This window comes from Ips typographus, linkage group LG2, assembly GCF_016097725.1.
Source record: "Ips typographus isolate SLU linkage group LG2, UJ_Ityp_2.0, whole genome shotgun sequence".
Lineage (NCBI taxonomy): Eukaryota > Metazoa > Arthropoda > Insecta > Coleoptera > Curculionidae > Ips > Ips typographus.
The window spans coordinates 17,742,721-17,769,222 of record NC_138423.1 but is presented as its reverse complement, the minus strand read 5'-3'; the positions used below and the strand labels follow the sequence as shown (position 1 = coordinate 17,769,222).

General features: G+C 34.1%; 1 protein-coding gene and 1 long non-coding RNA gene across 6 annotated transcripts; one reads left to right on the top strand and one right to left on the bottom strand.

Moving 5' to 3' along the window:
* The first annotated feature begins 352 nt into the window (after window positions 1–352).
* LOC145725119 (uncharacterized) lies at window positions 353–1,037 on the top strand. Its single transcript, XR_014177172.1, has 2 exons — window positions 353–516; window positions 742–1,037. It is a non-coding gene; the product is annotated as an uncharacterized LOC145725119 (long non-coding RNA).
* On the bottom strand, window positions 1,023–26,412 carry alpha-Spec (alpha spectrin). Of its 5 annotated transcripts, none has more exons than XM_081973719.1 (39): window positions 26,251–26,412; window positions 24,080–24,264; window positions 23,851–23,986; window positions 23,365–23,564; window positions 23,177–23,312; window positions 22,927–23,124; window positions 22,711–22,868; window positions 19,169–19,643; window positions 18,447–18,771; window positions 17,981–18,391; window positions 17,271–17,455; window positions 16,986–17,221; window positions 16,764–16,927; window positions 16,552–16,667; window positions 16,356–16,490; window positions 16,142–16,296; window positions 15,933–16,083; window positions 15,643–15,872; window positions 15,434–15,587; window positions 15,056–15,337; window positions 14,817–14,858; window positions 12,664–12,872; window positions 11,909–12,094; window positions 11,645–11,843; window positions 11,442–11,596; window positions 11,129–11,379; window positions 10,692–10,937; window positions 10,394–10,635; window positions 10,210–10,343; window positions 9,886–10,102; window positions 9,080–9,164; window positions 8,901–9,021; window positions 8,620–8,839; window positions 8,292–8,554; window positions 8,142–8,165; window positions 5,324–5,436; window positions 4,945–5,265; window positions 4,724–4,890; window positions 1,023–1,517 (listed from the first exon to the last, which is right to left on the bottom strand). In XM_081973719.1, the coding sequence occupies exons 2-39, from the start codon at window positions 24,220–24,222 to the stop codon at window positions 1,389–1,391; spliced, it is 7,314 nt and encodes a 2,437-aa protein (XP_081829845.1). In that variant the 5' UTR covers window positions 24,223–24,264; window positions 26,251–26,412; the 3' UTR covers window positions 1,023–1,388. The 5 variants fall into 5 exon arrangements, with proteins under 5 accessions (XP_081829845.1, XP_081829846.1, XP_081829847.1 ...); XM_081973720.1 differs by having other exon boundaries at window positions 24,080–24,258; window positions 26,251–26,402; XM_081973721.1 differs by lacking the exon at window positions 8,142–8,165.
* Between the last annotated feature and the right edge of the window lie 90 nt (window positions 26,413–26,502).

Sequence of the window (26,502 nt, the reverse complement as noted above, 5' to 3'; positions counted from 1 at the left end):
TACCTGGCAACACCGTTAAGTCCAAAATATTTTGGAAAGAGAGTTTGGACCCAACCTAGGCTACACTCCAAATTGCACTGAAAAATATAGAGTTGTTCTCTAGATACTTCTAATATACCATCACCGTGAATCACCCTGTATACAAGGACCATAAATTTAACGACTCTATTTATCTATCTACTTACCGGAAAATAGATCGTGATACTTTATCACAGAAATACAGGGTTAAAGTATAATTTAAACACAAAAATTTAATTCAATTAATGAGTTATTAAATTAATAAAACGATCTTTGAATCACTTGTATTTTTACTAATTATACCTACATAGAACAACCTGTCTGAAGAAATAATTCAGTCTAAATGACAGTCAAATAAATAAGTCACAAGCGTCAATTTAATAGTTCCGCTGTTTTACAAAACATCAAAGAAGTTCAATTTGTTTAGAACAAAAAATCAATGGATAAACAAAGTAATGCAACCGTCCATCCACAGTACTTGCAATGCAGAGTTCTGTTGTAAGTAAAGACCCCATCATTAGTATACTAATTTTACAATGAAATATGTGAGCTTAAGGAGCTTTTGTGGTTGTTAAATGAATAAAAAATCTTTAAAAAGCTCAATATATCGATTTTGACTAACAGAATATATCACAGCAAAGTTAGCGCTTTCTTGGTAAATCTAAAACGTTGATTGACCTCAATTGCTCAACTTTCTACTTAAAAATAAATTTGTTTATTTAGAAACAACCAGATAATGAAATTCAACCCTACTCAAGCGATCGAACTAAATCCAGTTAAAGGAATAGGACTAAACTCGTACTATTTGAACATGAGACACGAATTGCATGGTTTAAGTCAACTTTCTATGGAAGAACGACGAGAAAAAATGAGAAAAAAGTTGCTTGACGATTATTTCACTGAAGAAAAAGAACTTAACGCCGTTGACTTAGGATACATCAATATGCAACCATAATATATTTGCACTATTTTACTCTAATATTATTGTGGAATTAAAACACTGCTTTTTATAAGCGAAAGTCACATATATTTATTGGCAGGGCAAAAATGAAAAGCGGGTAAATAAATAAAATACAAAAATTGAACACAACTCTAAATAACAACTCTATCTCTAACTAATTAGATATTCTTTAAATATTTCCACAACCTGAAAATATCATTTAAGCTTGTTTAAATGCAACACGTTTTACGTGTAGTGATATATTGACAGGAATAAATAAGTAATATAGCAAAAGTCTTGATTAAAAGACCAGTCAGCAATAGTATAGTTAGAGACACTCATAACTAATATATTATTATTAATAATAATAATTGTAATATATAATCTTTTTTACCTTAAATATATGCGAAAGCCTTACTGTCTAAGTGCTTCAATTCTGAAATAGCGTGCGCGTGAATTCAATGTAGTCGAGAGCGCCGGCAATCGGTCTCTCTGTCTTCGGTTCCACGTACGGTTTCATCCTGGCTACGCAGTAATCTGCCATTTCCTTGGTAAGGTTCTGAAATAATTTTAAAAAATGTTAAAACTAATGGTCAATGTCAATTATTTTTTGCTCTAATAGAGAAGGAAAATTATCGGAAATTTACTTTTGAAGAAAATGACAAGATATCACTAGCTGATAAAAAAAAAATAAAAAATTTTGTAACACAAAGCTGAATAGCATAGTATCCTAAAATGGACCCATATGAATTGGAAAGTACCAAGACAAAACTTGTAGCACGTAAGGTTTTCTTGTTACATTAAACAAACCAGAAGCAAAAAGTGGTATTATAATACATATAGTATGTATTACAAAATAGGTATATTTTACCACTGATTTAAATCTGTATAGCGAGTGTATCTAAGTTGAGATCTGATAACAAAGCAAAGATTAAAAAAATATATTTGAAACATAATAAATAATTTTAGTTTTTTCTTTTTATGTGGGGTGACCTCTTTCTCTCTTTAAAAACTAGCAAACGTCATCTATCATCATCACCACCACCTTCTGCTTTGAAATGGAAGCGTACATGACGTACTTTCAAAGTCAGTCGTCGAAAAATAATTTTTTCGACGACTGACTGCTGAAATGTTATACAGGGTTTTTCAATGAAAAGTAGCCACCCTGAATATATTCCAAAATGATTTCTCTGTTAAAAAATGCTAAGACACGTCAACAAAGATTGCAAGGGGGACATCTTTTTACGTAGGATTTGAATTTCTGCCATCAGCCCCTTTGCCGCCATAGCCACCCCCACTAATTTTTCAAATGGCACCATACCCTGTGTGGCACATCGTTGGAAAGGGTATTTCATAAGGAATTAATTGCACTATTTTATTTGTACATTTGCTTTGAATTGAGACCAAAAAAAAAAAAAATACGTTTTGTGTTTATTTTTTTGTTAACTGCAGAAATAATAGCAAATAGCGGTTATCATTTAATTAATGGATCAAAATAACCTCCGTTAACTTCCATACAATAATACAAGCGACTTTGGAAAAGTTCGCGAACATTTGTGAGGACTTGCGGTGTCAGTTGTCGGCATTCATGTATTATTCTCTGCCTAAGGTCTGCTGTGTTGCATAGACTTTAGATTTTAAATGCCCCCCCCAGAAAAAAGTCCAACGGAGTGAGGTGGAGTGATCTCGCAGGCCATTCCATGGGACCACGTCTACCAATCCATCTTCCAGAAAATCGATTGTTCAGATATTCTCGAACGGAAAGTGAATAGTGTGGAGCTGCACCGTCTTGTTGGAAAATTAGTTGATTTTCAAATAAATTTTCATCATTTTCTAGTAGCTCTGTTATGGTTGGATCAACAGTGGTGTCAAGAAGCTCAAGATAAGTGCGCCATTCAAATTACCGTCAATAAAAAACGGACCAACGATGTGGTCTCCTTAAATACCTGCCCAAACATTAAGTTTTTCTGGATATTGGGTATGGGTGTCCCTAAACCAATGTGGATTCGTGTCTGACCAATACCTACAGTTATGCCCGTTCACTTCTCCATTCAAAAAAAAACATACACTCATCACTGAAGCAAATATTGTACAACAAGTTCACGTTGTTTGTCAGATTAGTAGACATAATTTCACAAAATTTTAGTCATCCATCATAGTCATCTTCGTTTAATTCCTGAACCAATTTTACCTTGTATGGATGAAAATTGTGTTTTTTTTTAAATTCTCCATACACTGCTTGTCGAAACACCCGATGCATGGGAAATTTGATTTAAATACTGATTATTATCCATTGCAACGTGTCCCAAAACAGCAACTTCAATTGGTTCATTAATAATTTGTCTTTCAGGTTGATGTTTTTTGTTTGTCACTGAACCAGTTTCCATGAATTTTTGCTTCAACTTTAAGACATACTGATGACCAATTAATTTATCTGGATGGATGGCAAAAACATGGAATGGAAAACAGGTATTCAGTAGTGTTATCAGCAGTTTGAACAAAATAACAAAAAATTTTTTTTATTTTTTTTTGGTCTCAATTCAAAGCGAATGTACAAACAAAATGCCACACAGGGTATGGTGCCATTTGAAAACTTAGTGGGGGTGGCTATGGCGGCAAAGGGGCTGATGGCAGAAATTCAAATCCTACGTAAAATGATGTTCCCTTGCTCTCAATCTTTGTTGACGTGTCTTAGCATTTTTTAACAGAGAAATTATTTTGGAATATATTCAGGGTGGGTACTTTTCATTGAAAAACCCTGTATATTTTTTTTTCTTAACAAAATCTCGCCCGGACAGATTATGTTTGTCCACTGAAGTGTGCCTATCTAGACTCGATACATCTTGTAATTTTCCTCCATAAACTCATTTAGAAAAATTCTCATGATGCCTATCTTGATGAGTTATGTCTGTTGGAATTCCTACCACGTTTTCTGATCGAGGTATGTTCATTATTTAATTACTTAATAATTTAGATCATAATGAATAACACTACAATACGTGTAATTTAAAAGTTTTTACTTGGTGTTATTATGTACTGTGTTTGTGTTGACTTTGTTGTCTGTATGTCGTAATTAATTTTGTAGGTCTTGATGAAGCTTTAAAAAAATAAAGCGAAACAAAGATTAGACTTTCCTTAAATTGCCCTAGACCGACTATTATCTCCATACACAGTTAAAATAACTTTCTTTCTCTAACAATTCTTGTTCACGAAGTATATGCTGTTTAATAAGCTGGCAAAAAACAGAATATAAACAACTTTCGAAAAAAAAATTAAATCAATGTCGTTATTATTTTACTTAAATTGTGCATTCTTGTGTTGGTAGTGATTCTGGACTGTGTGTATGTTATTTTCTTGATGATAAACCAGCAAATTAAGGTCAGCAACCCTCAGTGTGTCACATGAAACATGTATCAGTCGCTGTTCGCCCTCACTGAATTGTTTAAACATTTTTGGTTACCGAGAATATCAAAATATGAAAAACACAAATACAACTCACACAAAATAATAATCTAATTTGCAACAGAAGGAGTTTGAAGAAACTATCAACAAACGCCAAACAACCAAAAATATAAATTTTAAATGGCGTTGCGGACCATTTAAAATTTACGCCGAATTTTAACAATCACTGCCGCTAACCCTGGGATAGACTTTACTTTACACTCAAGCAAAGATATTGTAGAACAAGTAAAAGGATTGAGCTATTACTAATCACCTCACGAATAAAATTAAAAAAAAAAAAATCCAAAAAACCGTATCACTTACAGCATATAACTCTTCTTTGGTGACATATGGTCGGTCGCCTGCAGTGATGGCCCTAAAGGCCTTCTCGATTTCTTCTGAACTTTGAACATTTTCAGTTTCCTTACTGATCATAAACGCCATATACTCTTGCAACGACACGTATCCATCCCTGTTAGGGTCCACCAGATCTAAAAACAAACATATTTTATTTTAAAAAAGTTTGCAAATGCAGCAAACCTCACTTAAAATGGCGTCAAACTCTGGATCGGGCTGCCCTTCTTCAACCATAGGCAAGTCGTAACCCAAAGCTCTGAGACAACTCTTGAACTCTTGGTGGTTTAGTTTGCCCGACTTCTCTTTGTCGAAATGCTTGAACATCATGGAGAATTCCTTCAATGCGTCCTCGCTCACTCCCGATTGGTTGCGCGCTTGTATCTGTTGTTCCAAATTGTGTTGCATTCTCATTCCTAATTGGTCGAGTTGATCCCATTGCTGGGCCAGTCCGACGGTGGAATGTTCGGTGTATCGATTGTCCAGGATAAGGTGTTCCTCCAAAATCGTTCCTGTTTAATTCGACATGAAATAAACATTTATTGCTATTGGTTAGCGACTGATATTTACCAAGTTCTTCAATCTTTTTTAAGTCTGATCGACGGGCTCTTACTTCAGCAGCTTTCCGTTTGGTTGCTTCAAGTTGTTGTTCCAAAGATCCAGAACCTTCCATCATGGATGTTCTAAGAATAATAAATAAGGTAATAGTGGAATTAATTACAGTTATGTCTGAAAAGCTGTGCCACATAAATGCACGAAAATGATATTATATTACATGAAGAATGTAAGTACGCAGTGGTTAAACTTTTTGAGTGACATTAAACGACTATAATTTTGGAAAAATGGATTTTTCTTGGAATACATGATCTTGAAGTGAGTTTGACGTAAATAACAGTGTTTTTGACATTTTTTGTCTCTTGTGATACTAGCATTAGTAAGTTTATCCAACAGTTCGGTTTTCAACTTGGAACGTACCGCACGTCAGTTTCATGAGTGCCATTTTTGGCCACTAAGAAGAAACCACGTTTCTTGAAACGGTGTTGAAAAAGAGAAATTTGAAGTTGACGACCGAATTCCGCAGCCGGTCGAATGGAGATGGTGGGAGAAGTGGAAACGTCGATTCCTAAAAGTCTTTGTGTGTTTCCTAAAAGTTGTGCACTTCCAAGAGGCGGAAAAGGTGAAAACCTAGGAGAAGACCAAGGAGAGTGGATGTGACAGTGACGGTTATAGTTTTGACGAGGAATGACTATATCTTTTGCTCGGATCGTGCCCTTAAGCGATTTTTTAGACCTTTTTGTGTGTTAAGTAACTTTTCTGAAAATTCTAGAGGTTCAGGGGCACAGGCACGACTTACGTATTGAGCTGGCAAATACCCTAGTTGGTACCGCCAATAAACTGAGCGTAAAAAAAAAGTTTATCCAACCAATAAAAAACAATGAATTAAAAATGGACTACTACTTCACGTTAAACGTTGAATTGTTAACTTTTCACCTGAAAATCGGCGCAACAAACATTATCTCCACTATTACCCAAAGTTTATACACAAATGCCTCAACCCATAATCTCCTAAACACGCTAAAACTAAGCTTCCGTCACTCTCATTACCAAAAAAGTGTAAATTAAAACAAAAATGAGTTCTCTCTGAAAATACACTTCAAAATGTAATGTTTGAAAATAAAATAATTTTTCCTCAATGTAGGTTTGATAATCATAACATTGACAACGCCGCCCATGTTCACCCTGATGACGGGCAACTAAAGATATAATAATCAGGATATATGTCCTGTGATATCAGTTGCGTAAAAAATATAAATTGTTTTTGTGTCAAGTAAAAATTTAGATAATGAGTATTTGAAAAAGTTAGAAAATAAATTTCTATGTATTGGTTTTACTTTTAAATGTTTCATAACAAGGTTTCCTTGTAATTATTCACATAAGACTGCTTGATGAATTATGTCTTTAAAGATAAAAAAACAGTTGAGTTTGTTGCATTAAAATTCTCTAGAACTCCCTCCATTTAACATCTGTTCCAGTACATATTTAATGAGAAGTGAACACTATTGTATACAAGAAGTGCTGCAAGCTCTTAAAATAATTTTTGGAGTTGATATAATACGTTATTTTGATGTATCGTTTTGAGAAGCTTCAGATGAATTCAGTTTCAAATTTGACACATAATGTACCTAAATGCCATGGAATTGTGAAAATTGCTATGAATCAAATTAAACACAAGGTGTAAATAAAAAACTGTGAAAATATTTAACTCGTGGTTACTTGACTAGTTTCATTTGAACAACTCAATCTAATATTCTTCTCAAAAAAAGATGAAAAAAGTGGTTTTTAAACTGTCTAAAAGAGCCTAAAAAAGCTCACAATATTAAATTTGGGATATACTTTAATGTAAATGAAATCCCTCCTAGCTAATTGCGTCAATATATTGTTGGGACGAATTTTAGTTTTATAAATTAGCAGTTTGTCGATTATTTCTTGTTACCCCCTGTTGTGCATCAGAAATATGTAATAAAATTTTTTAGAGACGTTCGTACATGTATTTTTTTAATCGAGTCAAAATAACGTTAAACCAAAAATTATTATTTCAAACGAAGACACACACAGGGTGTTACAGAAAAATTGCAAACTTATAGGGGAATACAGGAAATGCAAAAATTAGCAGAAAATGTTCTATAGACCAATATTGTTGGACCTATAGCTAGAAAAAGGTATTTTTTATATTTACTTTCAAAATGACTGCAAATTTTTTCCAATAGTTTTGTTAAACAAAGTACATGATCCTAATAAAAAATTATTAATTTCGCGGAGGAAAACTTTTTTCTAAATAATTTTTATGGCACTTAGTTTAACGCCGATGTGTTACTAGCAGTAGATAGCTTCTCTTGCCTTAGATAAAAAAGTTATCCTACGTTTTTGTCGTAGAACGAACGGTTTCCAACATATTTGACTATGTAACAACCCAAGTCAGTAAATTGAAGGAAAATATCAATTCAGCATTGATCCAAGTTGGACATAGTTAAAACAGTTGCTTATATGTCAATCTGTAGTTTGCTTTCTTCAATCGGCATCAACTTTGTAGTCCATAATAATATTAATTTTTTCGCACAACTTTAACAGTTTTAACACCCTGTAGCTCACAAACTGAAACTCTAACAAAATTTGTTTATATACATTTTCTGCTTTTTTTTTTGCATTTCCTACATGACCTATAAGTTTATAATACGTATTCTAAAACATTCTGTATTATTATAAAACATTCACTGAAGTTAAGATGGCATGAGAGCGGAGACAATTGTCATTGAAATATTAACAGCCGAGTTGCATGTTAGTGGGATTAGAATGCGTACACAAGTACAATACAAAATTAATTATTTACCCGCTCCAGCCTAAAATCTGGAAACTGAAATAATAAAAAAAATTACACTCCAAACCCAACACTGGATACTTTTAAAGTTTATTATTAAATAAATAAGAAAAACTCACTCAAAACAGTACGCAAAACAAAGTATGAAGTAAAATTACTTACCGAGTCTCCGTCAACCATTGATGGAACGCGTTGGCGTGTTTGGCAAACTCCTTTCGCAGTTTGTCGTTTTCCTCTTGCCTTTGTGCTTCCTTATCCAATTCAGCGTCTCTTTCTGCGATAATCTTTTGCAAGTTGCGCCAAGTGTCTTCAAGCGCCTCCATATTGAACCAGGTGTACGGGTTGGGTCCGACGTTGAATGATTTAATTTGTCGGTCCAGAGCTGCCAAAGCGTCGAAGTCCTCTTGAGCGCTTGACAATGAAGCCTGCAATATTGAAGATTATTTCATTAAAAACCAAGTTACTGAGTATTTAGTTGAAGAATCATTACTTGGAACTGAGCGTGCGCGTCTCTCAAAGCTCGAATTTCTTCGATAGAGTTGCACCTAACAGGATCGGTCAAGTCTTCTTCCGCGTTTTCGAACCAGGAATTAAATGCTGAAGCGCGTTTAGCGAACGTCAGGAACAGTTCTTCGATCTGCTTGAATTGCTCTTGCATACCTAGCAGACGTTGTTTCCTCATATCGGATGCCGACAACAAACTCTGCCATCTTTATGAAATTGTAATAGTCAATTAAATTTCATCTTTTTAAAAGCATTTTACAAATATACCTAGCAATAACATTGGCGTGACGTTGCACAATAGTGGGTGTTTGATCGTGATTAGCAGCAACCAACTGATCTTTCAGGGCAGTAATGTTTTGAATACCTTCGTGTTCAAAGGCAGTTAAACCTAAAAAACGATTCAAAATAAGCAAACCGCATACATTAGTCGTTTTAAAAATTAGTACCTGCATCAAATGTTTCTTGTTTCGTCAACAAAGTTTGAACGGAAGACAAATCCCGTCCATATTCGTCACTTTTAACATGAGCATCCTAGAATAAATATTATAGAATATTACAGGAACTTGAAAGATATTTTAGTTTATTGCTAACCATGTTTGAAAGACATTAGAGCATAATAAGTATAATTTGGTTCGGAAAAATATAACCCAGAGTCTCCGTCTCCGAATGATGCGGCATTAATTACAGAAAAAATGTCCCCAAACCAAAAACTGACCCACAAAACATTCTAACCAAACCTAAGAATTATATATACAGGGTGGTCCAGTTTTAAATGTCAATAATTCACCAATCCATAGCCAATTAAAAAATAAGTTGACATTCATTATGTCATTTTCCTGAAAAGTGCTTTCTAAGGAAAATACAGTCCTTCAAATTTCTGTTTAAAAAATCGTTTTTTTTTGTCATAACTGTCAGACCGTTGGAATAATATTGATCAAATTTGGAACAAGCACTTTATTACACGTTATTAAGGTCAAAGACCCAAAACTAACCCAACCCAACTTAAAAATTGTCTTGGAAACGGAAAATTCACTTAAGAAGTTTAAAAAATATAATTGTAGCCATTTTATGCAAAACCAATATTGATGGTTTAAGTTAAGCATGTAATGTTTATGTTAATTTTAAACAAAACCATTCCAAATTTTGGTGTAAACTTATGCAAAAAAAATCCGAACAAATAACAACATTTGCAAATTTGTATGTTCTAAATAAAATCAGTCAAGTCGAAAACCACTTGTACGAAATTACTTGCCTTGTCAGCAATCCAGCTCTCGACAACGTCGGCCTTCCACATGAACTGTAGGTAGGCAGAGTTATCAACTAACTTGGCTTTCCTTCTTGAAGCTAAAGCTGCCAAATGATCTAATTTAGTTTGCAACTGTTGGCAACGCTGGGAAATACTGTCAGAATGATGATTGGCGGAGGACACCAATTGAGCTCCCTCGTCGCAAATGTTGTTGCATCGACCCCTGCAACGTAAAATCAGATATGATAATAAAAACAAGTAAAATTGATGCTTGCAGTAAAACAATCTAAAAATCGGATGATAGCTCTCTAAATACAAGTAAAAACCCACCTATGAGCTTGGAAGTCTGTTTCAAAAGCGTCATGTTTCTTCAACAATCCTTGCACAGCTGCCATTGAATCTCCATAATCTTCCACACTGAGAAGCTGTTGTTTCTCACTAATCCAAGCTTCTTCCTCCTCAACCTGCAAAAAAATAGTTTACAAACTGTTTTATTAATGACAGTAAATCTGACCTTAGTAAGGAACTGTTGATAAGTCAAGCTTTCGTCTAATTTCTGACCTCTGGTGGCCGCAAACTGCTTCAATTCAGCCCATGCTTGATTCAAAGCTTTAAGTCTTTGCTCGATTTCGGGCACACCCAAGTTAGACACGTCCATTAGCTTCTCGCCGGCTTCCTGTACAGCTTGGATGGCTGGTTCGTGCGAAGCCAATTCGGCCTCAAGACGTTTGTGTTTCTTTTTCAGATTTTGAACGCCTGTACATCAAAGAAGGTCAGTGACTTGAACATCAAAAATCTTGTGTAAAACAGACCAGTTAGATCACGTCCATAGTCGTCGCTTCCAACCAATAATTTCTTTTCTTTGATCCAGGATTCTTCGTCGGCAATGTCTCGGAAGAATTGATGCAGAGTGTTGGCTTCGTTCAATCTGGCCTGTCTGTGAGCGGCCAAGTTTTTGATTCGTTCGTAACGTTCGTTGATCGACTGTCGTTTCTCTTGAATAGAAGCGGCATCGAATTGACCGGATTCGATTAAGGAGTCAGCTTGGTCATTCATGTCTAAAAAATTAACGCAAAATAATGTCCTAGGCATTCTTTACATAATAAGTTTTTAAAGTAGAGTAGGGTAGTTTAAATTATCCTATGCACCACAAAATTTTAAAGCAAGTTCAAAAGTCAAAAAGATGATTGCTTCTTTATTTGACATATTTATCAACGAAGCATTCTAGGGACAAATCAAAATCACTTACCTTTAATCCTGTCTTCATGATGCTGAATGTCAGCTTCAACCAACTGATGTTTTTTCATCAAGTTCTGCACTGATGCTAAGTCCCTGCCGGCATCCTCACTGGTTAGCAGACTCTCCACTTCGCCGAGCCAAAAGTCTAAATCTTTAACAGCAGCAATGTAGGTCCTCTGTTTGTTGGCCTCCTTCAATTTCATGGACTTTTCGACAGTTTTTTGAGTTAAGAATTCCCATTGATTGGCGATTGATTCGAGCCTACATTTTTTTAAAAAACATAATTAAAAACCAGTTAAAAGTTTATGTATATACGTTATCACCTCTTTCTGACAGCTTCTTCTGAGCCGGCGCATTGTTTTTTGTCGATCAGATTGCCACCGTTAGCCAGAACGCTTTGAATACGTTCGGCGTTAGCTGCAAGTTCTGCCTCGAAGGCTTGATGTTTTTGATGTTTGGATTGGATGTTTGCAGGATCCTAAAAAGCAATAAATTAGATGCAATGTGGTTTATATTATAACATTACCTTATAGCTCTCCTCAGTAGCCAATTGAAGTTTTTCCGCAATCCAATTTTCAATCTCATCAGCATCTCTAGAGAATTGCTGCAATGTCTGACTTTCGCCCAATTTCGACCGTTTTTCAATCAAAGCGTCTTTCAGGTGATGCCAACGATCCAAAACTTGCTTACGTTTGTCGTCAATTGCTTGAGACGCATAATGTTCCCTAAAAATAAAACAAAATGGGTAAGCAATTGCTCCAATAAATAAACCATAATAATAACAATTTACCTATCTATGAGTTGATCAGCCAAAGTTTGTAATGTTCCAATTTTCTCCTCGTGAGCATTAATAGCTTTGTCGAAATCTTCGTGCTTCTTAATCAACGCCTCGACATTATCTCCGCTAGAATCAACTTCATCGGATGCTAAGAAGGCTTCACGATCACTCATCCAGTTTTCAGCTTGCTCACAATCTCTGTAAGAATGTATAGTATCACAAACATGAAAAATAGCACAAAATAAAAAAAAAACTACAGTTATTAATGCAGTCAACACCTTAAAAAATATTTATATTATAATTAATTGACGTCTAACTAAAACATAAACTATGGATTTAATGTCAACACTTAATACTGAACAAGAGCAAACTATTTGGGTTGACCAACAAATTTGTAGTACCTATCTTTTCAAACTGCAAGTGAATTTCCTACATTCAAGTGTTAGAATTTAAGTCAAAAAACTTAAAAACATTCCAAAACTTCACTAGGGGCATATCCATCAGTTTAATAGCGAAGAGAATTTAATTAAGAACTACACTAGGTACTACTTATTTTATCTCAAAAAAATCAATTTAAAGTGAAGTTTTACATTTACAAATCAATTCTCCCTCCCACTCGGTTATTACAAAATACTTTAACTTGTAAAAAAGTCACGAAACTGGCTTGAAAAAATACAAATATTAATTTTCTACAAAATCAAAACTGACTTTCGTGTTCTACAGTTTGATAAAATAAAATACAACAAGAATTCTAACAAACCACCTACCTGTAGAACAGATTTAATTCCAAGTTCTGATCTAAAAGCAATCGACGATCAATCCAAGCTTTCTCCAAATCGGCCCTAGCCTTGTTAAGCTGTTCGAGTTTTTCCTGAATTTCAGGAGATGCGTAATGGTTGGAGTTCAACAATTGCTGTCCAAACTGTTCTAAGGCGTGGAAAGTGCCAGCTCGGGCGTCTATTTCGGTACGATGCTCCTGTGGATCAGACAATTTTCAGTCAGTTTGTCGTCACAGCACAAAACAACAACGTATAAATTGCAGATTGATGTAATGATTATATTTACAAAAGTTTCATTAAAGAAGCTTACACCATCAACCGTCAAAGCATTTGATTTCTTGTGCAGGATTAATCAGATTTGATTATAATTTTGTTCAAATAGGGTTGTTCAGCATGATCTTATTTCAAATTTGTTTACTTATATTTTGATAGTATTTAATGCTAGAACGGCTTTGTCCAAAATGTCAAGCCATCAACTTCAACCGTTTTTAAATTACAAGGGTTTGAACTTTGTAGCGCGGGAAAATACGGAGATTTCGCCGTGACGTCACGCCACGCGATGCCCGTATCCCATAGTACGCGAAGTGCCTATACGTTAGCATTTAAAGTCAGGCATTCAACAGTGTAAATGATTTTGTTTTATTTTTCTGGACTAGTTATTATTACCTTAACTTATTCATATTATTGGTAATAAATGTCACAATTATTTTAAAAAATTAGTAGTTCAAATATGGCTCTGAAAGAGATAGTTTTTACCAAAGCGGAGAGTTACCATACCGACATCGACAAATAATTTTAGACAATTTAGAAATTTTGTTTTTGTAAATTTAGATTTACAGATTTTCTTAAGTAGAAAGTTCCAAAATTAACATGTTTATGATTATGTATTATTTCAACAGGAAGGAAGACTTTATTATCAGTAAAATACCAGAGGTTATGTATGAGGTGTTAAATTGCAATGATAAGTATATTTCTTCCAGACAGTCTAACTCATTCGTCGTATTTGAAACTGAGTTTGGTTTTGAATCTGACAGAACGAGTGAAAAGTCACAGTCTAAACTACACAAGCTTGGCTTAAGTACGACTGTGCAATAACAGGTTAGGTAACCTGATTATGTCAATTTTAGTCGAGATTTCTCTGCAGCGTATTTTTGTGTTACTATTGCAACTTGCCACTGCTTCTTAAACTTTACGTTATTCGGCAAGGCTTTAAGATATTCAAAGTTTTTCAGGGGCATTGTCCGATGTGTTTTTTGCAATCTGGTACACGATATTTACAAACAGCTTTATTCTTAATAGATAATCTTTATAAACACACAGTTTTCACTAACAAAGTCAAAACACCAAATAATAGTTCGTACTATAGGCGTATTCCGTGTATTAGCGTGGCGGACGCCGCGCAGTCGAGTGGCGTGACGTAACGCGTAGCCCCTTTTTGCCGCTTACCAAGTTTGTAGACAGATTTAGGTCATTTAGTGACAAAGTTTCAAAAACTAAAATAAAAAAAATGCTGAACGACCCTATTGTGAAAAAAATGCAGTTAATACACGATTAATGTAATTGTGCGTACAGAGATTGTGTGTTTGAAACTCAAACGCTTTGACTATATACAACATCAAAGTAAAAAAATATACTATAATAAAAGTAAAACAGTGGAAGCTTCTCAAAGCTATTTATGACAGTCTTTCACCATAAGCAATGACATTACACCTTAAAAGTGTGCATCGCCCAAAACCACAAAACCGTGCCTCACGCTCGCTTTGTAAATGTTGAGTAGTTTTTCATAATCTCAAATTCAGATTTAAAATTGTTAATCACGAACATTAAGTTATGAAAAACATACCCTTTTTAAAATAGGTAACTTTCCTGTAAATACTGTACTGACTAGTACTCGCAGTTTATTTTTAAACACCACAATGCCAAACAAATCTCTTACATGATTATTCAGCATTGTGTAAGTTTAAAAACAATTTTACTTTCTTTTTTTAAGATTTTGCCCAGACATCAAACATGAATTTAAAAAGTCTTTGTTAAAAACGCAAAGTGATTTGCGAACACAAAGATTTTTTAATGCAAAACAAAGACTTTTTAAGGCTATTTAGTAAAGTTACACACTGGATGATTTCTTGAGAGAGTTCTACCTGTGGATATCCATAGCGCGTCTCAATTTCATCCTTGTAGTTCTATCAATTTCCGCAAAAAAAAAACACAAAATTCAAAAATCACAATTTGCTTTGTCAGCAACTTTGACCGTGTATTCAGATCCATCCAACTTTTAACCAAATAAATCTGATGAGACTTGGATCAGAATACACGGCATTGTTTAAACGGTGCAAATTTTTCCACGCAAAACACTTAACAAATGAAAACAATCAATTACCTGATGTCTTTCGATTAGAGCTTCGGCTCCAGTAACGTCATTGGCAAGTTCCTCTGAACTGACTAAACCGAGCATGGAATTGATCCACGCTAGCAAGTCACGGTGATCGTTAAGGAACCTTTGCAAATCGTACGAGTCTAGCAACTTCTCCTTGCGCGAATTGGCCTTAGCCGTCAATTGAGTCCACAATTCGGTAATTTCCCGTTGTTTTTGTAACGTCTGTTCAGCCTGTTCTGGATGAGATTGTCTTAGTCTGTTAGCAGTGTCGTCGAGTTGTTTGATCTAAAAATTAATGCATATCAGTAACGCTGTGTTGAAAGTGATTCGTTTTACTTTGGATAAAATTTTACACCAAATAAATCAACATTTTATCGTTACCTTATCTCCTAAAGCGGCCAAATCTCTTTCAAGCCCTTCATGTTTTCTTTGAAGAGCTTGAACGCTGCGCAAATCTTTTCCAAGATCGTTGTTGTTAAGTGCGTCGTCTTTTTCTTGGATCCAATCTTTAGTTTCGTCAACGTCTCGGTGGAATCTAAAATGAATAAAATTAAATTGAGACAAAACCAAAAAACAGTTGTTCAATTCACCTTTGAACTTCATGAGCAGAACCTAATTGATTAGCTCTTTCAGCAGTCAATTGTTGCAAACTAGTCCATTTAGTATTCAAATCCTCCATTTGGGTTCTAATTTTAAGCGCAGCTTCGGTCTGACCAAGTGACACTAGTTGCATTGCTATTTCGTTCATCTCCGCCAATCGAACTTCGTTAGCTTTCAGGTCTGTTTGGAAATCGTCAAACTTCTTTTGCATCACTTCAACCTATAAGAAATCAAAGTGTGATCCGTAATTCTCGGCAATACAATAACGTTTTAAACATACTTGTTCCAAGTCTTCACCCACATCCTGCACTTGAGCGTGCATTTCCTTGTCTTTGATCCAGTTAGCTAATTCTGCAGCTTCGCGCACCAGCACGTAAGCTTTGACGGTTTCGTTCAGTTTTTCTTGACGTTCGCGGGCCAAAGCCAAAAGTCTACAACAAGAAATGAGGTAAGGATAAGGTAATTTAGGTGTAAAAAAATAAAACTCACCGTTCGTATTGAGTGTTAATTTGCTGTTGTCGAGCAGAAATCGAGCTGTTTTCGATCAAATTTTGTTGGGAGGCGGTCAAACCAGCATCTACTTTTTTAACGTAAGCTGCAGGGACAAAACCTTGACGGTCATGGATTTCCACCTTCCACCAGTCCTATCAATAAATTTGCCAGTAGTAGATTATTAGTAAAATCCAAATAGAAAATATTAAACCTTGTTGTTTGAGTTGAGGAGATGAAGAAGATCACCTTTCTTCATTGACACTTCCCTAGCAGACTTTTCAGTGTAATCGTACAGAGCTTGAACGGTTTCGCGACCTGTTACGTCAACTACCGGTGGCTCTTGTTGCTAAACGAAAAGCCAGCATCAAAACATTAAGTTCGAAAAACTGTTAATTTGTATAACTCACTCTGCAACTGCGAGCCTGTTCTTTTAGCGCTTCAATCGTGTTACCAAATGCAATCAAATCGCTCATTAATGCTTCATGTTTCTTCAAAAGCGCCTCAGATGAGTCTTCATCTTTTCCTAATGGATTGAGCAAAAAAGGTGTTTGAACTACTAGTTACTTATTTACAGCAAATTTGTATAAGTTACATTTTAAAACCTAATATTAAGACTTACCATAGTCGACATTGGCCACAATTGGTTCTTTTTCCTTCATCCATGATTCTGCTTCATTAGCGTCAGCATAATATTGATGAGCTTGAAGTGAGTCTTCCAAATCTTGCTTACGCTGCTGTGCTTTTTCTTTCAAGTGTTCCCAATGGTCACTTAAAGCTGTCACCCTAAACAATAAAAAAATATCAATAAAATAGCTTATATAAAATACCTAAAGTCATTTACCTGTTTCTGATCTCGTCGCTGGCAAAGTGTTCATCCTCAGTCATTTGCCTTCCCGCTTCAACCACGGCGGTAATTCGGGCATCGTGATTATTTATTTCGGCCAAAACAGCCTGGTGTTTCTTGATCAAGTTTTGCACACCGATTAAATCACGGCCTCTGTTTGTTGATGCGGCAATTGGTTCTTTCTCGCGAATCCAGGATTCTTCGTCTTCAATGTCGCGGAAAAGTTGTTGAACCTACACCAACATTAAAAATTACGGCAACCAAATCAATGAGAGTATTTACCTGGAGAGAGTCCAGAAGTCGCTGTTTTCGAATAGCCATCGGGGTTTGTAAAGCAGCATATCTGTCAGTCAGCACTTTTTGCTTGTGAGCGATGTTGTCAGAATCGAAATGGCCACGTTCGACAAATTGAGTAGCGGCCGATGTTATAGCTTCAATACGGTCTTGATGAGATGCAACGTCTGCTTCTACAATTTTAAACAAACAAATTTAATATAATCATAAATAATTTTAATAAAAATATGCTAAAACCTAAAAAAATATTTATAAGAAACAAGCAAAAGAGAAAATGTTATCATGCCTAAAGAGGAAGAAATTATTTTAATGCTCAGGATAATAGTATGAAGTAGCATGAGCCACAGCTCACTTTTTTCAAATCTCCATTTAATCTATTAAGAAAATAATCAAAAACAATAATACAAAAAATGTTCTAAACCATCAATACAGAGAACAAAAAGGATATGGACTGGTTTTCAAATTAATGAAATTAAAAGCACAAAAAAATAAATTATACATATAATAAAACACATTTTTAAATTTACTTTTAAAATTTTGTACAAAAACTACAAACCACAATTATTACTCTATAATGAACAAATTAGAATTGTATAAATTGTTGAATAGAAATAAAACCCTATTCACAGCAATTAGTGTTTTTTAAATCACTTGACCTGTAGGAATATCAAATAGTAATTAAAATGCAAATCACTTACCTAATAACGCATGCTTCTTCTGCAAGTTTTGTACACTAGTCAAGTCCTTTCCATAATCCTCGGACATCAACTGACCCTCAATTTCGCTAAGCCACAATTCAATATCTTCGATTGTCCTGTTGAATTGTTGTTGCTGGCTAGCTTCTTGCAATTTGGAGTTTTTCTTGTCAGTAGCCTGAACCAAAGTTTCCCAAAGTTGCACAATTTCTTCCATTCGGTTTTGAATCCGCGGAGCGGCGTAGTGGTTAGCCTCTACAAGTTCCTGACCAGTTGAAGTAATTTCTTCCATTCTAGTCTTGTTGGCGTTCAACTCCTGCTCGAAATTCTGATGTTTCTGTACTTTACCGCCCAAGTTAGTGGGATCCAAATAACTTTCGTCCAATGCAAACTTTAGTTTTTCGTTAATCCAACCTGAAAAAAAAAATTAAGGAAACTTTTAACAGAAATTTTAAATAACCGATCACACCTTTAGTTTCATCACAATCCCGTTCGAACTGTTGTAGTTTGTAGGCGTCTTCAAGCAATTCTCGACGACGACTTGACTTCTCCTTCAATGCTTTCCTGCGTTCCAAAAGCATGGCGCGTCGTTGAGCTACATCGTCAGCAGCGTAATGTTCTCCGTCTATTAATTTTGTGGCAAACTCATCGAGAGCTTTGATTTTCTCCTCTTGTGCTGCCAAACTTTTTTCGAAATCTTCGTGTTTTTTAATTAGTGCCTCGACAGAATCAAGGGAATCGCCCAAATCTTCGTTTGCAAGGAAAGCTTCTTGTTTGGCCATCCATGTGTCAGCCTAAAAGTATCATAAACAGTGTATCCCAAATTCAATTTTCTGCTGAGATTAGGCTTCAAATTAGTAGTGCTTTTGTCTTTGAGTCATGGCAAAAATATAAAATAAAGAACTGAACAATTTCGTTTTGGTTTGATGAGTGCTCAATGGTTTTGATAATTTGATAGCTGTTTTATAAATATCATTATATTAGTATTATTTCAGGTATTTTCTATTACCTAATATTGTAAAAAGGTGTATAAAGTATATAGATCGTAATTTGAATGAAAAAAAGTGAACTGCATTTTCAATCAAATTGAAATATACCATTTAGAGAAAACTCTTTCAATAAACAATTTCGATAAGACCCTAAACTATTGTTCTTAATTGAAATATAAATTTGAAATTATTTTGCAAGTACCTGTTCAGTATCGCGGTAAAAGTATTGCAAATCCAAGCACTGTTCATACAAAATTCTTCTTTCTTCCCATAAAGCCAACAAAGACCTTTTGTCAGATTCCAAAGTAGACAGTTTTTCTTTGACTTCGTCGCTGGCGTAATGACCCTTCTCCAACAAATTCAGCCCTGCGGCGGTGGTAGTCGCAAAACTGTCTTCTCTAGCGTCAATTTCACCACGATGTTCCTGATGGCGTTCCAACAAAGCTTCAGCGCCGGCAACGTCTTTAGCCAGTTCATCGGCAGAAATTATGGCTTTCATGTCATTGATCCAGGAGACCAAGTCACGGAAATCGGCAAGAAAACGATGTAAAGCGTAAGACTCTTCCAAACGTTCACGACGTTCTTTAGCTTTGGCGGTAAGACTTTGCCAGTAGTCTTCGATTTCCGCTCGTTTAGCCTGAATTTGATCGGCATGATCTCCGTGAATAGCGCAAAGCCTAAAAAATATCTTTCTCTAAACATATTTTGGAAAAGCAGTAGTATTTCACATAGAACAGAGATAAAAAAAAAAGTTATTAATTTTCGGTTAAATTGCACAAACTTTTTGCGCGGATAATACGAGATCAATGATCAATACTACTACTGAAATTGAAATAAATATCTCATGGAAAAGATCAATACAGCATAACTAATGAACAAAAGGTTTTGAAAACCGTTTTTTTTTTTGTAGAATTAGAGCCAGGGTTTCATTTTGACATACTTCAGAGAGATACAGAGTAAAAAAAACGTGCTTCAAAATTCTTGAATTTCAACCCATTGCATTTGATAGTTGGGATAATTTTAGAACATTTTTTTATGTTATAATAGGTTTGGTTGATATCTGGAGACATGTATAGGAGTGTTTCAATTTTTGACCTACAAAAAAATATAGGATCGGGGTGTTTGCGAAAAAGTCGCACATTTTTCATAGAATACCACGACTAAATTTAATGAGATACATCAACATGAAATGTGCATTGATTCAGATAATATAATATTTTTTAGTGTTGTACAGGGTGGGCAAATAAGCGAGGTAAGCGGCTATACCTCCGAAACTAATGATCGTAGAGAGTTACGGTAAAAAAATTTATAGGGTAAGTAGGCAAGGGAAAATGCTGGAAATTATTTTCAAGTTTCCAAGATGGCTACCAGAGGGCGTTTGCGCCATCTTGAATTACATAAAGTTACGTTTCTTGTGATTTTCCCCAAAGAATGTAACAAAAAAGTATTTGCGTTTTAATGTTAACTTAAAGTCGAACATTTTTTGAAAAAAACATTTTTCTCTATCTTTCGAAATAAAGTGGTGGGGGGTATTTGAATGTTGTTTTAAATAAATGCCTGTAATTTCGAAACGTCTTTAATACATTTGGATAAATTTGGTATCATTGAAAAGAGCATTTCTTGGGCTTTTAGGTTTCTTCTGATAATGACCTAAACGGCCGCCGATAGAGGGCGTTATTTGATATTATAACCAAAATAATGGATTTTCTCAAAAAATTTAAATGCAATGATATGACTTTTTGTAGACTAGAAAATAGACAAATGACTAACCAATAAGCCTGCGCAAACCGCATCTTAATATTTTTTTTTCTTTTTTTTTTTTTTTTCTTTTTTTGTCATTTGTCTATTTTCTAGTCTACAAAAAGTCATATCATTGCATTTAAATTTTTTGAGAAAATCCATTATTTTGGTTATAATATCAAATAACGCCCTCTATCGGCGGCCGTTTAGGTCACAACTGTCATTATCAGAAGAAACCTAAAAGCCCAAGAAATGCTCTTTTCAATGATACCAAATTTATCCAAATGTATTAAAGACGTTTCGAAGTTACAGGCATTTATTTAAAACAACATTCAAATACCCCCCACCACTTTATTTCGAAAGATAGAGAAAAATGTTTTTTTCAAAAAATGTTCGACTTTAAGTTAACATTAAAACGCAAATACTTTTTTCTAATTATGGCATATAAAATGACACTTTTCAAAACTGATTAGAGTGACAAAACGTTTTACTTTATGTAACTAGTTACATAAAGTATCACTTTATGTAACTGGTTATAAAAAGTTCATTTCATCACTCCCTGTTTTTATGCATTTCCGTAGAAACATATGGGCGACATCCATCATAACATGTCGTTGTCACTGTTTATACAAGGTGCTATGAAAGTGAATATTTGTGTTAAATCACTTTAAAAGATGGTTTTTACCGCTTTTTGGTCAAAATTAGAAAAAATTATGTATGCAACACGTTTCGAAAACGTCTTATTGTGTAACTCATTCAAATTGTAGGACCTCGCTGCGCTCGCCCTACAAACATTCATTCGTTACACAAAATCGATCTTTTCGTAACTGGTTACATAAATAGCTATTTTGTTACATTCATTGGGGAAAATCACAAGAAACGTAACTTTATGTAATTCAAGATGGCGCAAACGCTCTCTGGTAGCCATCTTGGAAACTTGAAAATAATTTCCAGCATTTTCCCTTGCCTACTTATCCTATACATTTTTTTACCGTAACTCTCTACGATAATTAGTTTCGGAGGTACAGCCGCTTACCTCGCTTATTTGCCCACCCTGTACAAGAATAAGAAAAATCTAGTGAGGTAATAGGAGAATAATTACCAAAAGTTTGCACGTTCTGTTAACCGGTTCTGCAGAAATACTGAAAGTAATTCAAAAAAGATTCATATTTAAAATTATCTCAGCTTTCAAATGCACAGAAAAGAAAATCAAGAAATTTGTCACACCGATTTTCCGAAGACATTTTAAACCAAAATGAGTGACGGTCCTGATTCCAAAAGAAATAAACGTCTTTCAAAACCTTTTTTTGGTTTATTTACTTCGGCTTAGGATTTTCGAATAGTACAACCCATTAAAAATTGTCAAATATTTTGTTAGGGGACCTTTTCCATGAACAGTTAATATAAATACCCAAAATTCTCAATTGCTACTAAAAAAAAGTAATCACTTTTTAGATAAGTCTTTTGTAGTCCATTTAATGCCGTAGTACATAGTGGGACAACTTACTATAGAGTGACGCATCACTAAAAAAAATAACGTAGCACAAAGAACTTTACTGACCCGTCAATTGAATATTTACTTCAGGCCTGTCGTCTTCTATCTTATATGAGACACACTGAATAAAAAATTACCTTCCTTTTTAAATTAGTGCCAATAATTTCCTTCAAAACAAACCTTCAATCATATTTTGTTGTAGGAAATTTTCAGGTATACAGTTAATACCAAAGGAATTGCAAGGCTTTAAACAAATCAAGATTTGAGAGAATTATTGAAACTCAATTGTGTCCACATAAATATCAATCAAAAAGTTATTATGTATCAGAAAGTCTGATTGATTGTAAAACACTTTTGAATAGCATAAAATCTAAGGCCACATTTCTTCATTTTAACTGAAAAAGTATAAATGCAATTTTCAACAAAATTCAAAATTACATAAATATCCACTTTAATTAATTTAAACACTTATTCAATTTGCACAATATTTAATTCAGAGGTTCACTTACCTTTCAGCTTCTTTTCCTAAAGTCAAAACCTTATCCTCCAATGCGGCTAAATCACGTTCGACACCCTCATGTTTCCTCTGCAAAGCTTGAACACTTGCTAGATCTCTACCATAGTCATCAGATGATAAAACCACATCTTTTTCAGAAATCCAGGCAACCTGAAATATAATTTCATATAGAGTTTGTAAAAATAAACTCAAAACTACAGCATTATACCGTCTCATCCGCATCTCTATTGAATCGCTGAATCTCATGAGCTCCGTACAACTTGTCTTGACGTAACAAAGTCATTTGTTTCAATCTCTGCCAAGCGTTGTTTAGTTCGTCTTTTCTATTAGTAATTTGGTCCCTTTCAGGGTGCCCATCTTGCAAAAGCTTGTCAGCTAGTTCATTTACTTCAGTTACGCGATATTCCTTAAAAAAATGTAGTTATTATACAGTTTTCTTAAAAACCTTAAGTGCATACCTGCGACGCCATGTCTTTTTGGAACTCATCAAATTTCCTTTGCAAAACCTCAACATGCTCCAAATCATGGCCGAACTCTTCAGTGGAGAGAAAAGCGCTTTTTTCAGTAATCCAAAACATAACTTCATCGCAATGCCTGTTAAAAAACTCCTTAAAATTTTTATTCATTAAAAATACAATTTCTATACCTTATAAACTGCACCAAAACCAGAGCTTGTTGCAGTTTCATTCCTTTTTCAGCCAATTTCGATAAAAGCTGCTCCCACAAACGATGGAGTTCCTCAAGCCTTCTACGAATTGTCTCAGACTCATAGTGATTTTGATTGATCATTTCACGACCAGTGTTGTCCAAAACTACGATTGCGTTGCTGTGAGCTGCCACTTCCGCCTAAAAAAAAGGTTTTTTTTATGGAAAACAGCAAGAGAAGAATTGTATTTGATTTACTTTGAATCTAATCCTAATTTGACAAATGTTACACAGATTCATATACTTGTGAAGCTTTACCTAAACTGTATTGCCAAGAGTAGCTATTTCATTTATAAAAAAAAACGTTCAAGTCAAGAAACCAACATAAAACATTTGCAGAAGGTTTTACAATACACAACTTTTTAATAACAAAATAAAACAATTTATTTTAGAAACCTTATTTATTAATATTTTATATATTATTTACCTCAAATGCTTGGTGCTTTTGAATTTTAGCTTGTAAGTTGGTAGGATCTTTGTAACTCTCATCAGAAGCTGCCTGAAGTTTCTCCAGAATCCAGGATTCCAATTCATCAGCGTCACGTTTAAAATATTGGAATCGCCTAGACACAATTGAATATAATAGTTGAAACATCGTAAGTGCTTCAATTATTTTTATTGTTTTTTGGACTTGTATGTAAAAAAAACCTACTTACCTAGAGTCTTCAAGTTTTTCTCTTTTTGCCCTTGCATCCGCCTTAAAGTTGTCATAACGAGTTAAAACCTGCTGACGCCTTTCTTGAATATCCTCAGCTGTTTCGAGGATTTTAACCTCTTTAGGGGGTGGAATCTGGTCCATGTTTACAACTTGTAGCACTGCTAGATTTAAATTGTGCTAGTACTGCAAAAAATAATTATTTTCAAAACATTTGCAATAGCCATACTAGATATAAAATAGTACCAATAAATCTTAGCAAATAAGAGTAGGTGAAAGGTTTTTTTTAATTGAAAGTGTCTAGTTACCCAAAAAGTCTTGAAGGAATTCATAAACCAGCTATTTTTTCAAGAGCTCAATTATGATTTAGAATTTAGATTATATTTTCTGTTCAGAACCAGACCATAAAAGTCTGACTAAATTATTGTTATCTATCAGCTAGCTTATTTAAACATAGATAAAAATTATTTGGTAATACCCTTGGTAATGTGATAACAAAACACTTCACTTAACATTTTACCTTGTCAAAATTTCAATTTCCAATGGTTTCATGTAAGACTTTGATTTTAATAATTTCTCTAATTTTCCTATTCAATGTATTTGGTTGATCAAAAAACAAAATTACATTACAGCCTCAGAAAAATATAAAATAGTAACTAATTTTGTCTCTATTCCTATATGCTTATTCTGGATGTTAGGATACAGTGTTTACAGTAATTCCTAATTCCACCAACATTCTGAAGAAAAATTATCACATTTGTCAGAATTTTGGGATTAAAACTGTGAAAAATACCTACATTATTCAGAGATATTGGTCAATTATTTGATTTTCAAATATTTTCATGCCTGTAACAAGTTAAGTGTTTACTTTTTATTAGAAATACAAAAAAAGTAATCTAGTTTTGTTACATGAGTTTATGAATAATGATGAGAACTGAGAATCTTTACAAATTAAAAAAAAAAACAAACTGGGGCAAAAACATTGTAGTAGTTCTGTGATTGTTCTAATAAATTAAAATTTAATGTTCCACACAAACAATCAACCCATTGCACTGGTCATGTACCTAGTTTAATAGTTTTAAAAAAAGTGATTTTTAAGCCAATTTTCAGGATTATTAAGTCAGTTTTAAGATTGTAAGTCATTATACCTGATTTCAAGGATTTTGAAGTAAATTTCTAGATTCTAAGGCAGCACACATAATTTTACCATCAAAGTTTGTCTTGTAAGTAAAATTTCATAATTTTTAAGTACATTTTTATGATTTTTGTTTTCAAGTAATGTTTCATGATTTTGAAGTCAGTTTTTAATTGTGGGATTAATTGGTCTTTTGCAAATTGATTTTTATGATTTTGAATTAAATTTAAGTCTCTAAGATAGTAGGATAGGTGGTTTTCACATCAAAATTTGGTTTTCAAGAAAATTTTCAGAATTTTTAGCTATATTAAGTTAAGATAGATTTTGATGTCAATTTTTAGTTTTTAAGTTTCATGATTTTAAAGATAGGAGTGTTATCCTTTTAATAAACTTCTTAAAAATATAGTATTTTGATAATGTATATTTCCGCACCTAAAATTGATCAAAGATCCATAATTTAGTACTAATATAACATCCTTTTTCCAGTGTAATAATGTATGACATAATTGGAGTGCTATGACCTCATCCTCTCTACAGTATACAGTGGACCAGCAGAATACTGCATAGCTTGACCTTCAAACTATTAAATCAATAGTGGGATGTGTTACTGCATTCCAGATACATTAAATAATATTTGTGATCAAAATTACTACACTCTGAAAATTTTCTGCCCTATTATCTAAAGCTGTTCAAGCTAATACGCTAGGATACTTTCCCTTTACTGTCACTGCTCACTGCTTTCAATCTAGATTTGAGTATTAACAGGACATCTAAAAATAGAAATGTTTGAAGTTTACCAAGTATTGATGTATCAGTTTTAGCTTAAAAAAATAACAAAATCTCACTCTACTAACTACAATCAGCTCAAATACTAGTTCATGAACTACTTAGGTGAAGATCAAGCGGTACTTTACGTTAAAAAAATCGTGAATTAAATACCAAAACCAATAATTGAACAGTGGGTACTGGCAACCTACTTATCAAGAAATACGGTTTTACTTAATTTTTTTGATAACAATAAAATTTAAATAACTTACCAAAATGACTGATACAACTTCAATAAAACAGTATAACTGTTTTTTTAGTTTAGTGCAGCTATTTTAGTCAATTTAATTGCTAAAAAATTGAATTTTCCGGAAGACTGATGAAAACCGCACCCAACTCAACACCCAACAAAACACTGCTGACAGTGACAGTGACAATAAATGAAGGAAAAGACAATTTAATAATAGTGACAAATGACAATAATCCTATGTCCGATCTGCCAGATTATCTGTCTATCTCTCTTT